The 22,410-nt window shown below is 37.7% G+C and overlaps 1 protein-coding gene across 1 annotated transcript; it reads left to right on the top strand.

Annotated features, from left to right (window-relative positions):
* The first annotated feature begins 164 nt into the window (after nucleotides 1–164).
* On the top strand, nucleotides 165–17,252 carry LOC112543072 (complement factor H-like). The gene is made up of 7 exons (XM_088153318.1): nucleotides 165–225; nucleotides 3,758–3,925; nucleotides 7,028–7,219; nucleotides 9,685–9,855; nucleotides 12,791–12,991; nucleotides 15,194–15,376; nucleotides 17,148–17,252. Exons 1-7 carry the CDS (start codon nucleotides 165–167, stop codon nucleotides 17,174–17,176), a joined length of 1,005 nt encoding a protein of 334 aa, XP_088009444.1. The 3' UTR covers nucleotides 17,177–17,252.
* Nucleotides 17,253–22,410: the final 5,158 nt, after the last annotated feature.

Here is a 22,410-nt window from a genome sequence, read left to right as displayed (position 1 = left end):
GTAAAATAAAGGGACTATGTACTAAACAGTAAAACATACACACAGGGAAATATTTGGGGAAGTAAAAAGAGAAGAAGAATCTTTGAGATGTTATTCCTGGAAAAGTTAATAACAAAATAGAAGGCTATATTCTGCAGAACAGTTATTAAACTGTCATAAGGGTAATGATGGATTGGCTGGTGTGCATTGTACCATTTCTTCTATGGACATGTACTTCTGACCATGGTGAGTTCTCAATATTTTTAATATGGGAATATATTAGCTATTTGAATATATACAATACTGTATATTATAGAGAAAAAATATTCTACAAATTATTTCAGAATTGTAGAATAAATTCCTATAAGAATTGGAATTGTGGGAACAAATTCAGTTTTGTATTTTTCTCCATTAAAGTTGTAAAGTTCTGACAATTACACTATTAATTTTATAGTGACTGTAGATCAATAGATTACTGCTGAGCTAGTTTATATGGATTTTTATTAAGTTGTTCAGCAGAATATTTTGTACTTCTTATAATGCTATGACATGCCATTTATGTTTGGTGTCATTAGTGAACTTTTATTAATGCTAATGGATTGACTAAATTTTTATCTTCATTATTGTTATTATGAAATTGTTGGGCTTGATTTTGTAATGTACTATGGTTCTACCTGCTATCCCAAGCTTCTTTGAACATAATTTAATGGAAAAGTGGCATACATTTGAATCAATGATGATTTACTATGCATAGTCCGTTTCCCATATAGTCATAACTTCAGTACTCTGTAAACAATAATATTGAGACTTTACGTCAAAGTAATTAGCCCTTCACCATATATTCAAAAGTTCATAATGTATAGACACTATGACTGAAAAGGAACCAATTGCTTTACTAATAATATTATCCTTCTAAATCTTTTAATTTCTGATTGTCCCATTTTTCTGGTTCTTTTTGGGAAATGGTACAGATCACAGACAAGGAGAGAAGGTTTCTCTCTCTCTCTCTCCCTCTCTCTGTTGTAGGGGAAGATTTTTTAATACAAAAATACTGTCCAATAAACAACCTATTTTAGTAGGGCAAACCGTAGCATTACGTATTACATTTTCAGTTAGGTTATAATGAGGGATAGGATCACTTCCCTTTCCTCCAGAAAGTGATCGGCAACATGGTGAAATCTTCCCACAGTCTTCATAGAACCAACAAATAGGCACTGTGAATTTGTATAAATTATACAGAATCTCCCCATGAGTTGCAAATATCACCTCTCTATAGCACATGTCTGCTGTCATGAATGAAAGCATGGACCTGAAGTATGGTTCAACAAAACTTTATGATTTTTACATAGGAAATAAATAAATAAATAAATAAATCTCCCCTAACTATCATTAAACCATCTCCCCAATCATATATATGGTGTTCCACTAAGTCCCCATGATATTGTATTTCTTCAGCATTTTCCCTTAGGTGGCCAGGTGCAGCTGATCTAAGATATCCTTGACTGCTAAAGGTGTGACTTCTAACAACTAACAGCAGGGGCCACCAGTTTCATATTGGCAGCCAAACAGCAAAGCTAGTGGTGGGGGGAAAGAAGTCTTTCTGCTACTTATGCTACCTCTGTTCACACTGATTAATGGAAAGTGCACCAGTGAGCTCTTTGAAATTTGTCAGGCTTCATCCATGGATAAGGAAATAGTATTCCTGCCAGTTTTGTCAGAAAGAAACAGGAAAAATTGTTTCTAGAATCAATTCAGTTAACCTGGCTAAGTAGATATTCCTCACTGCTCCATATTTGTCCTTCCCAAAGCTGTGTGTTTGGTAGAAGAGGATGACCATTCCAGATAGAAGGAAGACATTGTCCTTCAGTCAAGGGATATGGCATCAGTAGCTGCATTGTCCTGTTTGAATTTCCAGGAAGAAGGAGTCATTCTCTCCAAAAAAAGAAGAGTGGCTGGAAAAAAGGCTACGAAACACATACAAAAATCAATTTCACTGTTCAGCTTTCTTACATTGTCATTAGGGTTACTAACTCCCACTGAAACAAATCCTGGAGATTTTCATGCCAGCAAAGGTGTACACATAATATATCTGTAAGTATGTGTGCACAATATGTATACCATATGCATACTTTCTAGAATCCAAATTCAATAAATGGTCGGACCAGGGCAAAAATTCAATGAATGTTTATTGAATGAATGACTATGGTTAAAATAATTTTTAGTTCTTATAAGTAAAATTATTTTATCCCACATCTGCATATAAACAAACTATTATCCCATATGCAAACAATTCTCTCTCACACACTGACACAGAGAAGGAAAGGTTGTGAGAATCTGTACCCACAAGTGTAAGCTATACATGATACCCCTGAATTTAATAGCTGTTATTCCCAAGTAAGTTTGCGTGTGCGGGTACATTCCTGGGATAGTTCAGCCCACTTCACCCCCCCCCCATAAATAAAGGTGATAACTGGAGAACATATTCTTAAGGTATTAACCTGCTACTTCCTTCTGTTGACACACAAGAACTTTGTGCTAGGCTGAAACCACAGAGAAACCTACACATATTTACTTTACAGGAATTCCACGTAACTTTTTGGCTCTTTCTCCCAGATATAGTAAATATGCTTAGAATTTCTAGTGCTGTGCAGTCAGCATGCAGACCCTACCCTTCTCTCCTTCCTTTTCACACAGAGAAAGTATCTGCAGTGGAGACCTTCCCCTAGCTATGGAGATTCTCCTCCAGCGGAAGATCCTGATTTTCTAGTGGCCTCAGTTGTACAGAGAAACAGTATCATTAGAGATGGCTTTTAGTTCCAAATTTTTGTAATCTATGCAATTCTTGCCCAGTTTATAGAAAGGGTCTGGTTTCTCCACATCTCCTGCCTTCCACCCATTTCCTTCCTTTCATTTTCATTTCCCCTTCTTTTCAACAAGATCTTCTATTACTTTATTCTCAGTGAATGTAAGATGAGCTTTCCTCAATCACAGGAAATTATTTGAGAAGAAGCCTTTGTCTTCTTTCAGGTACATATGATATTTCATTTCCCACTGAATTTTGGTGGCACAAATTTGGGAAATTCTGAGGGTTTGGTATCCACGTGGTTGCCATGCCTTTCTATCTATCTACACACATACAGACATATATTGGCACACGTACAAGCACGATGACATTCAACCAATAGGGAACATTGAATGCCTTGGTAGTATGGCTGTGCAAAAGCAAAAAAAGGGAATGTTTTGTGAAGTACCCTGGCAGGGGTGATGCAGAACCATTTTCTCTCAACTAGCAATCTCAGGTGAAGTATTTTCTGTGCATGTTCATGCATGCAGAAATAATCACAGAAAGTCTTTAAAGCAGCCATGCTGAGTTTCCTGGAGGATGCATCTGCTCTAACACTTCATAGAAACATGCTCTCCATAGCCATAACCAGTAGCACATTGGCTGATCACGTACTAATTGCTACAATGACAACTGCATTCTGTAACAAAAACAAAATGGTTATTAATCAGTACTGAAAGGAACAAAAACAAGAGCGGTCAATATTGAAAACACTGGAATGCAGTGGGCTAACAAGAACATTATTTAGATACTACTTAAAAAGGGTGGCAATTCTTAGGAAAAAGGGACAGCATGGAAATATGAATGAATCTTAGGAGCAGGGATAGTATGGAAACTTGGATTTTAACTTAAGAAAATTATAGTGCATTTGTTGTGTTGCCAGGAAAGCAAAAAGAATAAATACAATTGGCTACATCCTGCTAAATGTAATTTCAGTTTGCAGCCCACCCGAAATAGATTTTGGAGGAATTGAAAAGAATAAACAAATGGAATATCTGGAAAATGACAGGATACAGTATAAGTGCTACCCTGGATATGACTTGGATGGGTCTGACTGGATAATATGTAAAAAAGAAGGTTGGATACCTTCACCAAAGTGTTTGGGTAAGTGGGCTATGTGATGAGATGATGCTTGAGTGTAGCCTGAGTGTAACATAATTAAAGGGATAACTGAGCAGTTCCTTAAAAAGAAGGTGGGAAAGTTTTTAGAGAAAGTGAGAAAGAGAGAGAGAGAGAGATAACAGTTGGATATACAAGTAAGTTGCAATCAGTGCGAGTTCGAATAGTGTGATATTTATTTTAGTGCAAATTATAAATGGATACCAGGTCGCATTTAATATGAGCAAAAATCCAGTTAGTGCAAAGCTAGCACGCACACAGTTGAGGCCAGCACGTGTGCAGCTGAGGCTAGTGCATGTGCGGTTGCCATTGGGGTTTTAGACACTAATTGTCATGTGTGCAAAATGGAGAAGAGGAAGGTTCCGTTCGAGGAAAGCTCAAAAAGAAGAGGCTCATTTTGAAGAACTGCAGCAGAATACGGGGGATAGCGGGTACGCTTTGGATAGGGGTTTATCTTCTTTTACTGTTACACAGTATTTCATTAATAAACAGATAAAATTTATGTTTAAAATTTTTAATTGCCTATTTCCATCGAGCTGGAACCAATTACCCTATTTTCCATAGAAATATCACGTTGAATAATGAAAATACTAATCATGTGACCATTTTCATTAACCACACTAATCAAGACCTACCTGTAATAAAGAACAAGAAAAGATCATTAGCATAAAAAAATAACAAATGAATGAAAACAGAGATAGTGGTGGCCATTCTTGCATAGTAAAATATTATTTTCTAAATAAGCACAGAGTTCTATGCCTCTAAATACTACTATTTCTGATTATTTATGTTTTGATTTAATTTAATGTTTTTTGTTGAATTATTATTGTTGGGTTTGGATGTTTATTTTTTGGTTGTATTATAATTATTATTAGTGCAGAGTCCCTGAAGTGGGGCACTATATGCATATTTTTAAATACAAATAAATATACTTTTATTGATGCTTATACAAATGAATGAATGAATGGACAACCTAGATCTTGTATCTTCATATAATGTTCTTGTTAAATAAAGCTTGATTGTTTATAAGCAACTGGTCCTCTGAATAAATGAGAGACAGAATAAATGGGAGTCAGAATATAATAATACCACCTGTGCATAAAAAACTAACCAAAAAGAAGTGATTGAAGATAACATCAGTATATGAATCCAACATATACTTATTTATAAGGCTCTGCATGCTTGGAAAATGATTTCAAAGAAGTGCTCTGGACCTTTCAACTCATTATTCCCTAAGCATGAAAAGAAAATTGTAGTAGCTTTAAAAGATGTATTAACTTTGAGTGAACTTCTTAAATCAGGGGACACACAAACACACACTCACTTTTTTTTTGGCTTACATGGAACTTGACAGATATCAGGTTGCTTTAGTGCATTACAGAGAGGTGTTGTTCTTGCACTTGTGTAAAGTCTGAAAAAACTTTTGAAATATACACAGCTCTATTTATTTGTTTACAAATTACTTTAGAAGAAATTATACCACTTCTGACCAAATAAAACTGGGTTTGTCACATCTAAAAAACAAGACACTTCCTGAATGTAGAATGAAATTCAAGAACTGTCATTTTTACTGTATATATTGCAATCTGCCTAAAAAGGTGTTATCCTCATATCAAATTGAATTTTAAGGGGATTGGCTTGGCTTTGGATTCAGATCCCTCTCAGCCATGAGCATTTCTTGAGCAGACAGAATTCCTTCCTTTAAAAGGATAATGTCTGCCTTCATATATCCTTTTGTGTAGCTAGGACAATCCCATAGATGTTGACTCAGAAGAAAGTTCTGATGGTGATTACTCCCATAGGCATCATTATAGGAGTATACCCTTTTACTACTGTTGTATTCTGAATGAACTAAAATAAGTTTCTTTGATTTGGTTGTCTGGTAATACAGCTTTGGTATGAAAAAGCCTAGTGAAACATGTGAATACTCTTTAATTAGACCTAGCATGATGCATGAACTCAAATCATGGGTTAAACTGAAGTTAAGGCATGGTATGCAGAATATTTATTTGCCTTAATTCTGATTCCCAATCAAACCAGACGGGGAAAGAAATTAATGCAAGCTTAATGCCTTTCCAGAAATAGAGATGGCAGATAGGGATTGACTTTGATATAAGAGGCAGGAGAGGCTTTGTGGCTCTCAACATAATTTTTAACCCCTACGCAATCATCCTTTCTAGCACAGAGCTTCAACTGTATAAAAAGAGTCATAAGAATCGCCCCTGTCCCACTTGTACTAAATATATGTAAGATAGCCAAATCTCTTTTCTTCATGCACAGCTTTTACTCATGGATAACCACTGAAAAGAGCTATAGCATAAAAGTATTCACTGAAGCTGGGTTAACGCATAGACTTTGAAAAGGCACATACTGGAAGAGACTAATTATTAAAACCAGGAATGCAAGCTTCTTAAAGGAATTATAGGTAGTTCTTGCTTAATGATGCTCAATAGGACCAGAAACTCTATTGTTAAGCAATGTGGTTGTAAGTCGAAAAACAATGTGACCGTGCTGCTTAGAGATGTCAGTTCCGGCAGTCTCAGATGCCGCTGTTAAGCAAGGACCTTACATGACTGCAACTTGCGACTTCCTGCCAGCTTCCCCACTGACTTTGCTTGTTGGAAGCCAGCAGGGATGGTCATAAATCACATTCACATGACTGTGGGTTGCTGCCACGGCCATAAATATGAGGACCAGTTGTAACTGCTACTTGTTCAGCACCATTGTAAGTTCAAATGGTTGCTGAATGAGTGGTGTTAAATGAGGACCACCTGTATAGTAAGACAGATTTCAACTGAATGCCATAAAAATAACCTATGTAAGAAAAATTCAAAAGTAGAATCAATAATTGAAAGAGGAGGTGGACTTCCCTTCATTTGACCTGTTCAAGGAGAGGTTTGGCAACTATCTGTCAGGGTTATTTTAATTTGGATTTCTGGACACAGCAGGTGTTTGGATTCAAAGTCTAAAATGACTCTTTTAAGTACATACATAAAGTCCTAATTAGATAAAGAACTATAAATAAAACAAAGAAATACCAGTTTCCAACTGAAAGGCAATCTATATTTTTTTCTCCCTTTCTTTTAGCACCCTGTATTCTCACAAAACAGCAGATGGATGACAGCAATCTTCTTTTGAATGGTGGGCAAAGACATTCAGAATGGATAAGAAATGGACATACAATAGAATTTACATGCAGGAAAGGATATTCCATTGTATCTCCTTCTATCAGAAAGTGTGTTGATGGGAATTTAACTTTACCTTCCTGTATTTCTTCTGGTAAATGTACTGTTAATGTGAATTAATTTCATTTGGCCTTTCTTTTTATCTAAACAGATTCATAGTTTTTTCCCCCTCTTGTCTTTGATTTCTCTAGGTTGCTGCTCTCTTTCTATTTAGATTATACAGTTGGACCATCATAAACCTACAGATGACCTATGGCTGCTTCATATTCCTATTTTTAAATGTTTGTTCATGCCCTGACCTATTTGTTTAAGAAGCCTTGGATACTTCACTGTTATCAGACCCAATCTCATTCTTGATATAATTCATAAACTCTCCCATTTCATTTTATATAACTGAGCCTGATCTACTGTACATATTCTTTCTTTGCAATCAAAGGTCAAAAACAACATTGGTTAATCGAATGGAATTAAGCTCTAACAGAAGTCTATGTCATCCAAGAATAATTTGTTGTGTTTTCACAGCAGCTACAGAGAATTGGCTGAGAATTATATAATGGTTCTGAAAGGAGTAGAGTGGTACAAAAGTCATCCAATCTACCCACATTTTCCAGCAATAGAGGGATAGTATATTTTGCACACAGATCCTTAGAAATGGGACAGTGTAATGAAAATGGTTTGTTGTTTTGATTCTCCTGAATTCACATGGGCAAGTACTCTTACCCAGGGGAGTTTTAGATCATTTATCTTTTAGAAACACAATGGAAGAACACAGAATCTTGTCCTGAAGAACTCTCTCAAAATTAGGATCTCTCTATTCCAAAAATCTGCCATGACAGGGTTTACTTTCTATTGCATGGAAGAGCAACTGTGATTTCTAAATACAAACTTAGTTTAAATTGGGCTGAAGGAAATGTTCAACTTTCAATGAAATTATTTTTTGACTATAATCAGGGGAATTATAAGTTTTCAAGTGTGGCCACCATTTCAAATTAGAACTTGGTGAATGATGAAGAAGTGACATATGCTACCAACATTCATTAATAATCAATGGAAAGAATCTGCATAATGATTTATGTGTCATGTATTATGTCGTTCTAATGTCTGGTGCAGAGACTTCTATTGCTGCTGCTATCATTTCCAGGAGACTGCTGCCACGTGTAATGAATTCCTCTACACCAGGTATTAAAATAGCATGATGCCAATAAAACATTTTGAGAACTAAAAGTGATAGTCAGTAGAGATATGGTTTCCTGACATCAGTTCTAATCAAACACCATTTATTTATTTATTTATTTATTTATTTATTTATTTATTTATTTGAAATACTATTTGAAGTATGCAAAAAAGAACAACCACAACCCCATTCAAGCTTCATCAACTAATGTATTGTCAAAGGCTTTCACGGCCAGAATACGATGGCTGGTGTGGGTCTTCTAGGCTGTGTAGCCATGTTCTGGAAGTTTTGGTTCCTAACGTTTTGCAACATCTGTGACCGGCATCTTCAGAGGGCAGAAGCACAGACAGGAGCAGTTCTCTCTGTGCCCAGGATGATGTGACCCTTTTGTGGGTATTTATAGAGATCAGCGAGGGTGCCTGAAGGGGGGGTGGGGGGGTTGAGTTAATGAGCGGCTGCTTGTTTTGGTGTCAGAATATGTGTGTATCTTCCTGGGAGTTAGGCAGGGTTTTTTCTGTTGAGTTGTTAACGAGTGGCTGCTGAGGGTGATTAGCATGTTCATTGTGTGAATTGTTCACGCATCCTGGTGGTTGAGCTGAGTTTGTTGACCTTTTGCAGGCTGTATTTTTCAGGATTGGTAGCCAGGTTTTGTTGATTTTTAGACTTTCCTCTTTTTTATTGAAACTGTGCTGGTGTTTGTGAATCTCAATGGCTTCCCGGTATAGCCTGGTATAGTGGCTGTTGGTCTTGTCCAGTATCTCTGTGTTTTCAAATAGGATTTTGTGTCCAGTGTGCTTGAGAGCATGTTCAGCTACTGCAGATTTTTCTGGTTGCTGTAGCCTGCAGTGTCTTTCGTGTTCTTTTATCCTGGTATGGATGCTGCATTTTGTGGTTCTGATTCCGGACAAGTATACATCGGAAGACCCACACCAGGCTTCATCAACTAAACCTGCTGAAATCTTTGCTTTACCTTTGCCACTTTGCATATGCCAGTTTAAGCAGCATAATAGTGATAATAATTTGGAGCAGCAAAGAAGGCAGATAGGTGCTGCATTATTATCTTTCCACATTGTTTTCCTGAGCAAAATCACTTGTCCAGGTTGTTTTATATCCTCTAGGAGTAAAAAGAGCACATCTTTTGTGACCTCAGTCCAAAAAGAAGCTGGGGAAGGAGCCCAAGAAAACAGCAGGCGAAAACTTTAAACACCTTTCTAGATGTTATTTTCCAATTACATATAATTGCCCTTTTTCAAAATGTGAAGGCTCAACCACAGATTGCCCTCATTTTGTTTGAGCATATATAGGATACCGGCAATGGTAGAATGTTGAGAGAAAATATAGGAAAATAATAATTTGGTAATGATATTTCTATTTTGTATTACAAGTAATTTGTGCTGCCCCACAAGTAGACAACGGTAACTTCTTTCCTGTATGGAGTCATTACAAAATTGAAGACATGATCTACACGGCATGTGAACCAGGATATGTGCTTAAAAGCCATAAGAATTCTTCTAAATGCACAAAAGATGGCTGGTCGCCATATCCAAAATGTGTCAGTAAGTAGTTTTCATGATCCTGTAAGGTGTTTTGTTTTGTTTTTAAGTCAGTGCCAAATCCTAAAGGGCTATAATGTTAGTTGTCCACATCTGTATCTCTGTGGATAATACAGTTGGTCCTTTACTGTCCTTTTCACTTAATTATGGATAAAATAGAAATGACATGCTATCGCTATCTCTGTATGGCAACCAATGAAGATTCTAGTCTGACTTCATATTCCCTCCTTCTTTTTAGATCCATTTTTCTCTCACGCTCTCTAGCTAACAGGATGATCTCTTGCAAAGTGCTCAGTTGAAATGAGGTTGAGTTAGTTTAAAAGTTTAGCCTTATTCACAGAGGAATTGTGCAGGCCCAAAAAATAAAAAATAGGGAGTGCTGAAAAAGCTACAATAAAAGCACTTAATGCATGATGCTGTGTAATAAGGCAAAGACATTATAAATACAGCATTAAAAAAGAGAGATATAAAAAGGCAAAACTCCTGTTGCATCACTCCCCTTTCCTAAATGCTGAAAAGTTCCAGGAATAAAGCACTTACTCAGGTTTAGTTTCCTTTGGAAGAAAATCATTGAGCATTTTCTGGAATTTTCAAATATTTGTGTTTAAATTTCTTCATGCATACAGGTAGCCCTTGAGTTACGACCACTTGTTCAGTGACTGTTCAAAGTTGCAATGGCCCTGAATGAGAGGGAATTGTGACTGATCCGTGAAGTTGTGGCTGTCACAGCATCCCTGTGGTCACATGATCATAATCCAGGCACTCGGTGCCTGGCTTGCAGTTATGACATTGCAGTGAACCGCAGTCATGTGATCACAATTTCTGACCTTCCCTGATGGCTTCCCACAAGCAAAATCAATGGGAAAGCTGGCAGGAAGTTTGCCCTCCTGCTCTCTGTAGCACTTGTCCACAGCACCCCATGTCCCCCACAGCACCTGTGCACCCACCTCTGCTCTGTAGTGCCTGCTCATGGCACCCTGCACCCCCCGCAGCACCTGCTGGCCTGCTTGCCTGAGATTCCTGCCTCTTTCTGCTTAACAACCCGCGGGGTCCTGGGGTTACGATGGCAATCAGGACTGCGGGATTGTCTCATTTAGAAACTATGTTTTAATCTGTGGCTCTCTCTATACACTTCACCATCTCCCCTTCCTTTGGCTGGATGGAAAGATGGGTGGGCAATAAAGATTGTTTACCTACAACTGCCTCCTAAACTTCTTGAGCCATTTTATCGATACTTATCGACAAAAGATGTGCGTGGCAACTTCAAACATTCAGTACTTAAGAGCATTTGTATTCATTCTGGTCCCATTATAATTTCCCTTTCCACACACTTTATTATGCTCTTTCATAAACATGGTTTAATGAATACATTTCATTTCTTACTCTCTGTGTAAGATGCTCGTCTTGTTTCTGTTTTATTCTTGTTCATGGTTTTAGGACTGAGTTAATATAATCTGGTTAATATAACCATGCTAGTTTTGCCTCCTTTCGTAAACTTAGGTCTGTATATGGCCTGTATGGGCAGTAGTGTTCCTGTAGACCTCTTCCTTGCTGTCTTCTAGGATCCATGACTCATTTCCCTTTGTTTTTATGACAGCTGTGTTTTGTAAAGGCAATTCCTCTTCTCGCTATGACACTCTGCCCCCAAATTCTCCAAAAATGACCCATCTCATTTCACTTCTGAAATATAGTACACACTGAGGCAAGTTTACTTCTTATCAATTAAGGAACAAAGGAGAGAGAGAGAGAGAGAGTAGCAGTATTTGGTTAAGCAAAAGGCCCGGTTCAGGCACGGCATTCCTGGTACAACAAAAACATGGCCAGATTGGATAGGGAATGCGATGTATACTGGTTCCCTCTTCCCTTTCCCTTCTAACCTTGTTTACTCGGATTAATGCATGATTTCCAAGAGTGTTAAATCACAGATTCTCTTAGTGTCTAAATTGGAAAACTGGTTTTTGTGGTCCCTACAAAATGGTGTTTCAAACTGATATGGGCATATGTTGCTAATCTGATTGAAAAACAACAGTTTCTGGAACAGGAAATGTGACATCCAAATTGGGCCTTAATTTTTCATTAACCCTGGTAATCATGGCTCTGGTCATGGTGAACGTTATGCCTTGCACACTCTCTCTACTTTTATTATCTTAGTAGATGAACAGATAGAAGATGCACAGTAGGGTTGAGGAATTTGTGGCCCTGCAGAATTTCCAAAGTACAACATATGGAGGGTGACTAGTTTTGATCACTTACACAGAGGAAATTTATATTCTTTGCTATTGCAATTGTTCAAACCAGCTTTTTGGTTTATTTTTTTGGCAAATTTCCTGAAGTTTGGAAATTGTTTTGCATGTTGTTTAATTTGATAAAATATCCTAGCATTCAATTGCCCAAATAAAAAAATAATTATGTTGAACTAGTGGAAACAATTTTTAATTAGAGCAGCTGATAGGTAGACTGCCGCTAATCAATTTTGGTAGTTTTAATATAAGTAGATGGGTGGGTGGGGGATTCATTTAGATCCTGAGTGCTCTTTCCATTCATAGAAGATTTTTGATTCAGTTCCCTGGCTTTCTGGAGAGGATTTCCGGGTGAAAATAGGGGAAACAGATAAAAGATATCTCCCTTCCTTCCTAGTTGGAATGTTCCATGAGTAGAGTTCTCCTTGTAGAATGCTTCCATCTGTGATTCAAATCCATAATGTTTTTCAGTCCTAAGACTGAAATCCTAATGTACTGTATCTGGAAGTTCACTTGAAATTAGTAGAATAACTTTTTCATGATGGAGTATAAAACTGGGTAATCCATTTTGATGATAGGCATATTAAGCTAACATTTCAAAATTACACAAAAGAGAAGTTTCTAACAATGATAAAAAATGGGTGGCATAGCTTGATGTTTTGGTGCTGGTTGATTATTTCTCTTTACTTTCTTCAAAGCAAAACACTGTGACTATCCTCATGTAGAGAATGGAGCACTATCCTGGTCCAACATATACTACAGTGATGTCTCTTTTCCGAAAAAAGTGGGACAAATAATTAGCTTCAAATGTAATCGTGGTTTTCTGCCAAGAAATAAAAAACATTGGGATAGAATTAGATGCACCAATTTTGGCTGGGATCCAGAACCACAATGTTATAGTAAGTGCACTGTTGTTGTTTTTTAATTTTGCTTTTACTAAGTTTGGAAAGCTCCAACAATATTAACTTTCTTTTAAAATCAGAGTTAGCATAAATTTATGAAAGAACGTACTAGCATACTGTAGTACATTTGTAGGGCTGAACAACAGTTTGAATTCAAAAGCAAAAAGGTGTTTCATGAACATGTGACAGGTTCCGCCACTCCTTAAAACAAATGGAAGGATTCTTCAAGAGTCTTTGCTGTGTTAATTTATGAACCAATACAATTTTCCAAATTTTCAAGTACAATTTTCCAATGAGTTATATATTTTAGTTGTCTTATATTTTGCTATAACCTCACAGCTAGCAAGAAAAAGAAAAAGAAAGAAAAATAATGTGGAGTTCTTGGTGCTTTTTGAGCTTGACTGTTTGCTTGCAGACGTTTCATTACCCAACTAGGCAACATCATCAGCGTACTCAACATCACTGAGCACTGATGATGTTGCCTAGTCGGATAATGAAATGTCTGCATGCTTCTAGGGATGCAAAAGCGAACTGAAGATGGCTTCGCTTTCAGGGGAGCTGATGACTGTGGCAGAATAAAGAGCCGATGAATGGATCGGCACACTGAAATTCCTCCTGGACAAAGGGGAGGACTTGGGATCACCCATAGAGCTCCATACAGAGGCTCCCCATGACAAGACCATATAACAATGGTCCCTGGTAGGTTTTAGAGCTCTGGGAGCTGGGAGAATCAGCTTGCCCAGCCACGGCTCAGAGCCTTCAAAGAGACACTGGGTTCGCCTACTTTCTCTCTTAAGCTCATATGTGGTTCCAGTAGAAGGGAAGATATGTAGCTCAGGGTTGAACTGTGGAGTCCTTGATACTCTCTGAGCTTGACTGTTTGCTTGCAGACGTTTCATTGCCCAACTAGGTAACATCATCAGTGTTAGTGAGTGTAGGGTTCGCTCCCTGTTTATATACAGTAGCTTGCCCTGCCAGTGTTGGTGAGGGTGTGGTTTTCTCTCAGGACTCATAGCAGAGACTGTAGTGCAGCATCTAGAAACTATAGCACTCTGCACATACAACCACACTCCATGTACCTGGGGAGAGATGGTCCCTCAAATTACCCGATCCCATGCCTAGAAGGGCTTTATAGGTCATTATCAGCACCTTGAATTGAATCCAGATGCATACTGGCAGCCAATCAGCTCACGGAGCAAAGGTGTAATGTGCAGTAATCAAGGAGTGCACATAACTGCCCATCCAGCTGCATTCTGCATCTGTTGTAACTTCCAGATGCTCTTCAAAGGCAGCCCTATGTAGGGTGCATTGCAACAGTCCATTTGAAAGGTGACCAAGGCATGAGCCTCCCAGTAACAGGCACGACTGGTGCAAAACACATTGTGGAAAGGCCCTCCTGATCATGCAACCCCATCCAGAACAAGAGATGGAAAGTCCCCAGAAACCCAAACCTACTCACTCTTGCTAGGGTTAAACTGAAGCCTGTTGTTCCCTATCCAATAAACTCTATGACCAACATGTGACCCCAGACCTTTGCAGTCACATACATTGCTCAATTCCCATAGTTTCCTCATATATAGAAATAGACTCCAACAGTAGCATCTTCACTTGAGAATAAGAACATATAAAAACTAGCTACGTACTTGCTCCTATCAAAAGCATTTATTTGTTAAAAAAAAAAAATGTTCAGACTAGTTCAGGTGATAATCTGTTAGCAGTCCACCCTTGCAACTGGGTGCAGAATTTCTTTGGCCTCGAGCACTCTTGGGTACAACGCTCTAAAATCACCAGGAGAAATCATATATAGAAATGGTTCAGGTGACCCTTATTATTCATTCTAACTGAACAACATGGAGGATAAAAGTGCAGATAAAGAGGCTGTGAAAAAAATGTATTTGGGCTTGTGCTAAATCCTGCTTGTCATTTTGTGCATGTGAAATATATAAAAATGTATCAAAACTTAGGGATATGTGAAATTGCTTATTGAGGATACTGCAGACTAGTATGTGTTTTCTAAGCAGGTGTGCAAAATTATGGATAACAAGCCTGTCGACAACAAGCGCTACCAGTTTTATTCATGTGAAACCAAAATGTCAAAATGCTTTTAATATATTTCCTAATGACATGTTATTTGGGGAAATGTTTCTTTGTTGTCTCAGCTCCTCTTGGGGTCAATATTTTTCTTCATGTTCTTTTTAGAAAAGTGCATTCCTCCTAAACACTTACCACATGGTCATGTGACTTATGACCATGGGAAAACTTTTATAGAAGGTGATGAAATTTCATTTAATTGTGATGTGGGGTATTATCCTGAATACCATTTACCGACAGCCACATGCACAAAAAATGACTGGTTTCCCACTCTGAACTGTTTCTCTGCAGGTAAGCATCAGTTATGTCTCTTCAATATTATATCATTCTGCTTTCAGTGAGAAATACTGTTGCCTTATTCATAATGACAAACTAAGCCAGGCCATATAAAAAAATTAAAGTGCTGTGTTGATCCAGATTCTGAGACAAAATATGGATAAAGACAGTTGGAAATGTATTTACCGTGCCTTGCATTTCTTGTGTTAGATGGACCAAGAAGAGGAAGTTACTTTGAAATTAAGACTTTCTTTTGGCCTCTGGGTATAGAGATAGGAAACAGAGCAGCCCCACAACAGTGCTCCATCTATTTCCACTTAGTTTTTATCCCCCTTGGGTCTGCAAGAGGGTAAAACAGAGGCAGAGAGGGGAGTAAGGTGAAGCTAAACCTTTCCCTACACCATGCATGGGGATTTTATTTTACAAACAATGGATGTGGGGAAACTACCAGCTGCAAAATTCTAAGAAAGCAGTCAAGATGTATGCTCTTAACTTAATTGGGGCCATCTCTGACTTCTTCATTTCTCTGAGGCTAGGTGCATGTTAGGAATAATACCAGATAGACTAGGCTTGTTTGAATATCCATTTATAGTTGCTATTTCTCTATAATGGTGAGCAGCAGATTGCTCTGTCAAAGTAGAGCCAGCACTAACATTAGGCAGAGTGAGACAACCTCCTGAGACCTCAGATGGAGGCAGGGAGGAGGAGGAGGAGGAGGAGGAGGAGGAGGAGGAGGAGAGGTCCCTGGGCTTTTCTTTGTATTTCTGACTGTTGGAGAGCAGGACACATTCCATTCAACCCATCTTGTATTCCCTAAACCAGCCTATTCCCCTCCAGTTACAACTAAAATTCAATTCCAGTTTCCTTTGGTTTCTGGAAGGAATATATACCACAATAGCCCCCTTTCCCAGGCAATAAAATATGTTAGCTGGCCAGAGAGATAGTTAAAAGAAATGGGAACAAAACTGCATGGTCATAGGGGCTCATTTAGCTTTTAACACATTGCAGCTTTATTTATGATGATACATTGTAGTAGTTAAATTGAGGAAATAATTTTGCTCTGGCTGTATTTTTGGCCACTGTGATTAACGATTTGGGAATCCCCCCATTTTGCAAGTAATATTTCTTTTTCTCCTTCCACTGGGTAGAATCTGAGGAAGTGTTTATTGTAGTTCTAACAGAATTTACAGAATTAAAAAGTGGTTATCTCTGTGCAGAGGTCTGGGTTAATGTAGAATTTATTCAATGGCTGGGTCAACCAATATATCTTTCAAAATAACCACAGTGGGGAAAAGAAAGATCTTGACAATTGATGGGAAACATAAATATTTAGGTGGGAAGGAAGTATCCTGGAGATTGAAAAGGTTGGTCCTAATAAAGAAATAACCAGCTTTGGATTTTAGATTTTTATCAATGGACCAACATAGTTATAATGACTTTACTAGGTAATGAATCCCCTAGAACTTTTATTAAATGCCCACTATAGAAGTGGGCATTTAATAAAAGTCCCCCCTCTGTAATCATAGGTAATGTAGTCTAGATATGAGGAATTTGCTGTTATTCCTACTAAGCATGTATGAACACCCTGCCAAATATTCAAGTATGCATCCCTTGAAACAATGGTGAGCTCCTAGCACAATAGATAACATGTGAGTCAAAACCAGCATTCTGTAGTATCTCTATAGTGAATGTTTTCATTCCATTCTCATCAGCAAGATGAGTTTACAAGAGCTGAATTACAGAATAGTGTAACCAATGTCATTTTTTTCTATCTCCAACTCTACAGATTCATTTGGATGGAGGAGAAGGTTTTAGAAGATGAACTTTACCAGCATCTAAATAATGTATACAGGTTCTCATCTGTTTTTCTATTATTTGTGTTTATATATACACACACATATTGCTAATTGTCTTGTGCAGAAACAGATACATTTTCTGAAATGAATATTTGTTAAATAAATATTTCTGAAATAAATATTTGTTAAAAATAAATAACAGCAAGCTTTATTTACCATTTTGTGGACTTCATAAACTAAAGCTTTCTATAATGAAATCAATTTATAGCAGGAAATCTAGCTGAGAGGTTGTTCCATGGTGGAAATATTCCTCTGCCGACATACATGTAGGTTTGCCCATGGATAGTGTGTTTATGAGATGGCAATACCAAGTGGTGAATTGACTGTGTTTATTAAATTCAGATTAGACTCAGCTCTGCCTGGAACAAAAAGGGACTTGGCATGTTGCATGGAACGTATAATTACTCCTGATAACATGGATAGGTTCACATTTTTGTAAATACCAACTTCCTTACAGATATCATTAATGTTATCAGTCTTTTTTAAATATTTGGGCAAAATTCCATGACTCCTACCGGTGGAGTTAAGGTATGTTGGATTAGGCAACATAGTTGAGCTCCAAGCCCCTAATTCTTTGACATTCCACCAACAGAAGTCTTCAAAATATCCTCCTAGTATTGGTGGTATTACTTAATTCTCACAGATGGGAAGAAAAAAGAATTTCAAATTGGCTGGATTTAGGAAGCAATAGAAAGTTTGACCTAGAATTTCTCCTCTTTTCCCCCAAGGATTGTTGTGATCATTCAATAGCACAAAAAAAAAAAAAAAAAAGTCAAAAATTAAAACATTGCCAGAAATTAATAAATGCCTCTTTTTAAGGGTTTGAAATCATAGGCAAAATAGTAAAATACATCTTCATCCTATCTATCTTGTAGGCCTAACTGATGATAATATAAGTATATGACTACTTGACTATTGCAGTGCACTCTACATGGGGCTGCCCTTAAAGACCAGCCAAAAGCTTCAACTGGTCCGGAATGCAGTGGGGAGGGCAGTGATGGGCATGCCTTGGTATGCTCATGTAACACCTCTGCTTCATGAGCTGTACTGGTTGACAATTTGCTTCCAGGTGCAATTCAAGGTGTTGGTCACTATCTATAAAGCCCTACTTAGCATAGGGCCTGGTTTCTTGAGGGACCGCCCATCTCCCATAATATCTGCTGATCTGCTCTGGCAGAGTTGATCCATTCTGGGTTCCTTCAATTAAACAATGTGATCTATCGAGACCCCAGAAGTGCACCTTCTCGGTACCTGCCCTCTGGAATGTGGTTCCCCCAAGTTATAGATGGCTCCCACCCTACAGCTGTTTTGAAGGGCCCTGAAGACCTGGATCTTCACCCAGGCCTTTGGTGAGTGTGACTGAAGCCCACTTTTCTTTTTCTTTGTTCCCATCTGGATTTGTTATCTCTGCCATCTTTGTTCCTTTTTCTTTTGTGTTGTTTTCTTGTTTTTAAATGTTTTTAATAATATGTAAACTGCCCAGAGTCACTGGAAGTTCAGTGGGATATTAATGTTAATGTAAATCATCATCATCATCATCATCATCATCATCACCATCATCCCTCCAAAGGAACAGTACCTCGTTGTGGTGGAGGGGCCTGCATGCTCTAAGTGATGCTAAGGACTATGCTGAACAGGTGCAACTGATCAGACAAGTCTTAGCTGAAGAGTCAGACTGAATCTGTTCCAAATACAGTATCCCATTCAATATGTGAGATGCAATTTGAATTTCATACCGGGTCAACTGTCACGATTAACAAGAATTGTGTTAGATGCTGTGTCTCTTGGGCTTTCAGCAAAAAATGTGCTACAAGGCTCAGCTGCCTCTGCTAGGCAACCAGGGCATGGAAATGACAGGCTACTGGAAGGCAATCAAAAGAGAATAATTTGGTCAAAGAAAGAAGACTACTCAATTATGGAATGTTTCTACCACTTGGAACCATCGAAACACAGATTTCAAAAGCGACTGTACCAGCTTTGGAAAGAAAGACATCTGGATTTAGAGGTTAATGAGCAGAAACCTATGGACCAAGGGTGTGTAATTTTGAAACACAAGTTCTTTACCCATGCTGAATTGGAAGCAACTGACAAAACAAGCAACTAAAAATTCAGGTTTATTCAGAACAACAAATAATAATACCAGCTTGCAGAGTGAACAACAAACAGTAGAAAGTGAAGAGACCATTGATATTAATGAAGAACAACAAGGAGAAGAAACTCAAGTTGCAAATTGTCATATTGCTTGATCTTCACTGCAATAGCCATGACTCTTTGTTTCAATTGTTTTACAATCTCTGCAATTCCTTTGTTCTCCAGGTTGTACTCCATGCACAGGCTAGTTTTGATTTTCTTCTTCTTCAAATTTCCTTGCCTCAAATTGTTCAAATTGCTCAAATCCATGCTGGAGTGTTTATGGACCAGATGAACTCCATGGATTCTCTGACCAGTCAACTCTTGAGATTGGCAGACCAGATGAATAGAGTTTTAGAAGCATCAGAAAATGAAGAATGGTTAACAACTGGAAGAATATTTCTAATTCAGAAGGAGAAGGAGAAGGGAAATCAGCCTTGAAACTACAGACCCGTAACCTGTTTGCCAACAACATACAAGCTACCTATGGGCATAATTGCAAATCAAATTTATAGCTATCTGAAAATGAGTGATTCCTTGCAGAACAAAAAGATTGCTGCAAAAATTAAAGGGGCACAAAGGATCAGTTATTGATTGACAAGTTGAAGAATTTGAAAAAAAGAACAACTTTGTTTATGCCTTGGGTAGACTATAAAAAGACATTTAATTCTGTCCCACATACCTGGATTGAGAAATGTCTAGAAATTTTTGGAATCAACAGAAACATTCGCCAATTTATGAATACTTCAATGAAGTTTTGGCACACAAAACTGATGACTAATGGGAAGGAGTTAGAAGTTCAAATTAAACATGGAATTTTTCAAGGTGACTTATTATCACCTTTACACTGTGTACTATCAATGGTCCCATTGACAACAATTTTGAACAAGGCAAACTGGATATGAATTGGCTAAAAAAGGAGTAAAATTTTTGCATTTACTCTATATGGATGACTTAAAACTATTTGGAAAAATGAAGGCTGAACTGGTTTCCTTGCTAAAAATCACAAAAGAATTCAGCAAAGATGTTGGAATGCAATTTAGCATTGACAAGTGTGCAACTATAGCCATAAAGGTAGGCAAAATTGTTGAAGATGATGGAATACAGCTTGTATAAGTTCAGTATAATGTAATGAATGTATAAGTATCTGCAAGTTTGCAGGCACTTAACTATTGACATAATAAATGTCAATCAATAAATGAATGGTAGCTATTTGCAAAAACGTGGAATAGGCATGTCAGATACAAAACCTAATAGGTTATTAAGACTTGGAGGAATGAGAAGTCTGTTTAGATTACCAGGAATTCTTCACTAATCTCGTGTCATGGCATTTTCTCTGTTGAGGGATGATTCCCCCGTTGTAGTTTTAGTTACATTATGATTTAATCTTTTCAGAATCTTTGATTTGGCTTGTAGATTGAAACAATTGAAGGTTACTTGCTCGAATAGAATCTTGCTTTCAGAGTTTATGTTCTGGTGGTAGTGCTGATGATAGCAACAACAGCAGCAGCAGCAGCAACAGTTAAACTTCCTAATATGATCTTTGCAAAGTGCCAGATGAGACCAGGACTCTTACAATTAATGAAAGGCAACTTCTTAGCCAAATTTAATTTTTCTTCTGTCCCGTGGTTGTCATTTAACAGTATGGGGAGCAGAGGAGGACCTCAGAAACAGATTAGGTGGAATTCAGAGAAAGTCTGTAGCTCACATTTTCTAAGTCACAGAAACAGGATTTATTGCCTTCTAAAAGCTCTGCTCTTAGCTATTGCTACTGAAGACCTTGGGATGGTTCAAATATTTATCAGTCTTGGAAAGCAAGTGGTTATTTCTTCTTCTGGAGAGTTCCTTCTGAAAAGCTGGATGATTACTTTAAAGGTCAGATCAACCTATTGCGAACTCAATTAGTTGTCAAGTTCATATCTTCATTCGAGTACTGCTTCCTCCTCTCAGTTTCTCAAAGAAAAAAGAAGGAAGGGATCATTGCTGGGAGAAATCGCTTGGAGGTTTTGTGGTTTGGAGGAGCAGTACATTGCTGAAGAGCTATGGAGAGCTGGTTGCTCCTGGTTGCTTTTTTTAGTATAAAGTATAACTATTTAATAGTTTAACTATTAATTGAAACACTGAACCAAGCATTTATTTATCACTGTTTTTTCTGGCTTTCGGAGTTACTGTTGCTGTGTTTTCTTGTTTTCCCCTTTTTAATCAAAAGATTTTTACGACATTTGCAGGCAGCGCAAGAGGCAACAATACTTTAAATTCCAGAATTAGGAAAAGCATCTCTCACATTACTGTACTGTGTCCTTTCCTATAGCATACCAATACAGGGTCTTTATACATTTTTATAGATAGATGAGCTTTAAATCAAGAGGGCAGCACAAAGGGGAGGAAATCATAGAAACATGACAGAAGGAACATCTGGTGAGATATAGTGGCCAAGAGTTTGAGCTATTAACAGGATTAAGAAAGAGTACTAAATGTAGTGATTCAGGACTTATTGAGATCTAGGCGCTTAAAGTCTTGACCACTGTAAACAGGAAGAACTTGAGACAATGCATGCTTGCAGTCATGTAAAGGTCACTATAAGTCGAGCTCCAACTGAGTGACTTAATCTCTTCAATGGTGAGGAAAGATCCGGTAATGTGCAGGATGCATAGGAATAATAATGGAAAACCAAGGAGGAAATTCAAAAGTAGAAGAATAAAAAGGAAGAAAATATAGAGGTAGTCTTGTACTTTTCTAAAATCCAAAATAGCCACATGTAGAACAAGGGAATGAGAAGGGGCTTTTCTTTTAAGGCTATAGTAGCATAAAAGTAATAACATTAGCTGGGAAAAGATATAGGAATACAAATTTCCATAACACAAATGGGTCAGGATAAGTCATTCATGGGAAAAAAGAAGAGAGCAAGAAGTGGCCTCGGTTGATAGAGACCATGGAAGGTTTCTAAGCAACTAAAGATAGAAGAATGACTTTTTTCTAAAGAGCGTATTTCTGTAAATATGAATGAATTACCAAATGATCATGGTCATCCCATAGAGGCAAATCAATTGATAGATTATGTGC

The sequence above is a fragment of the Python bivittatus genome, unplaced genomic scaffold (assembly GCF_059951505.1).
Source record: "Python bivittatus isolate LINGU-HERP-01145 unplaced genomic scaffold, Pbiv_v1 ctg000700_np1212, whole genome shotgun sequence".
NCBI lineage: Eukaryota > Metazoa > Chordata > Lepidosauria > Squamata > Pythonidae > Python > Python bivittatus.
The sequence above is the reverse complement of the archived record's forward strand: the minus strand, read 5'-3'. Positions and strand labels throughout refer to the sequence as shown.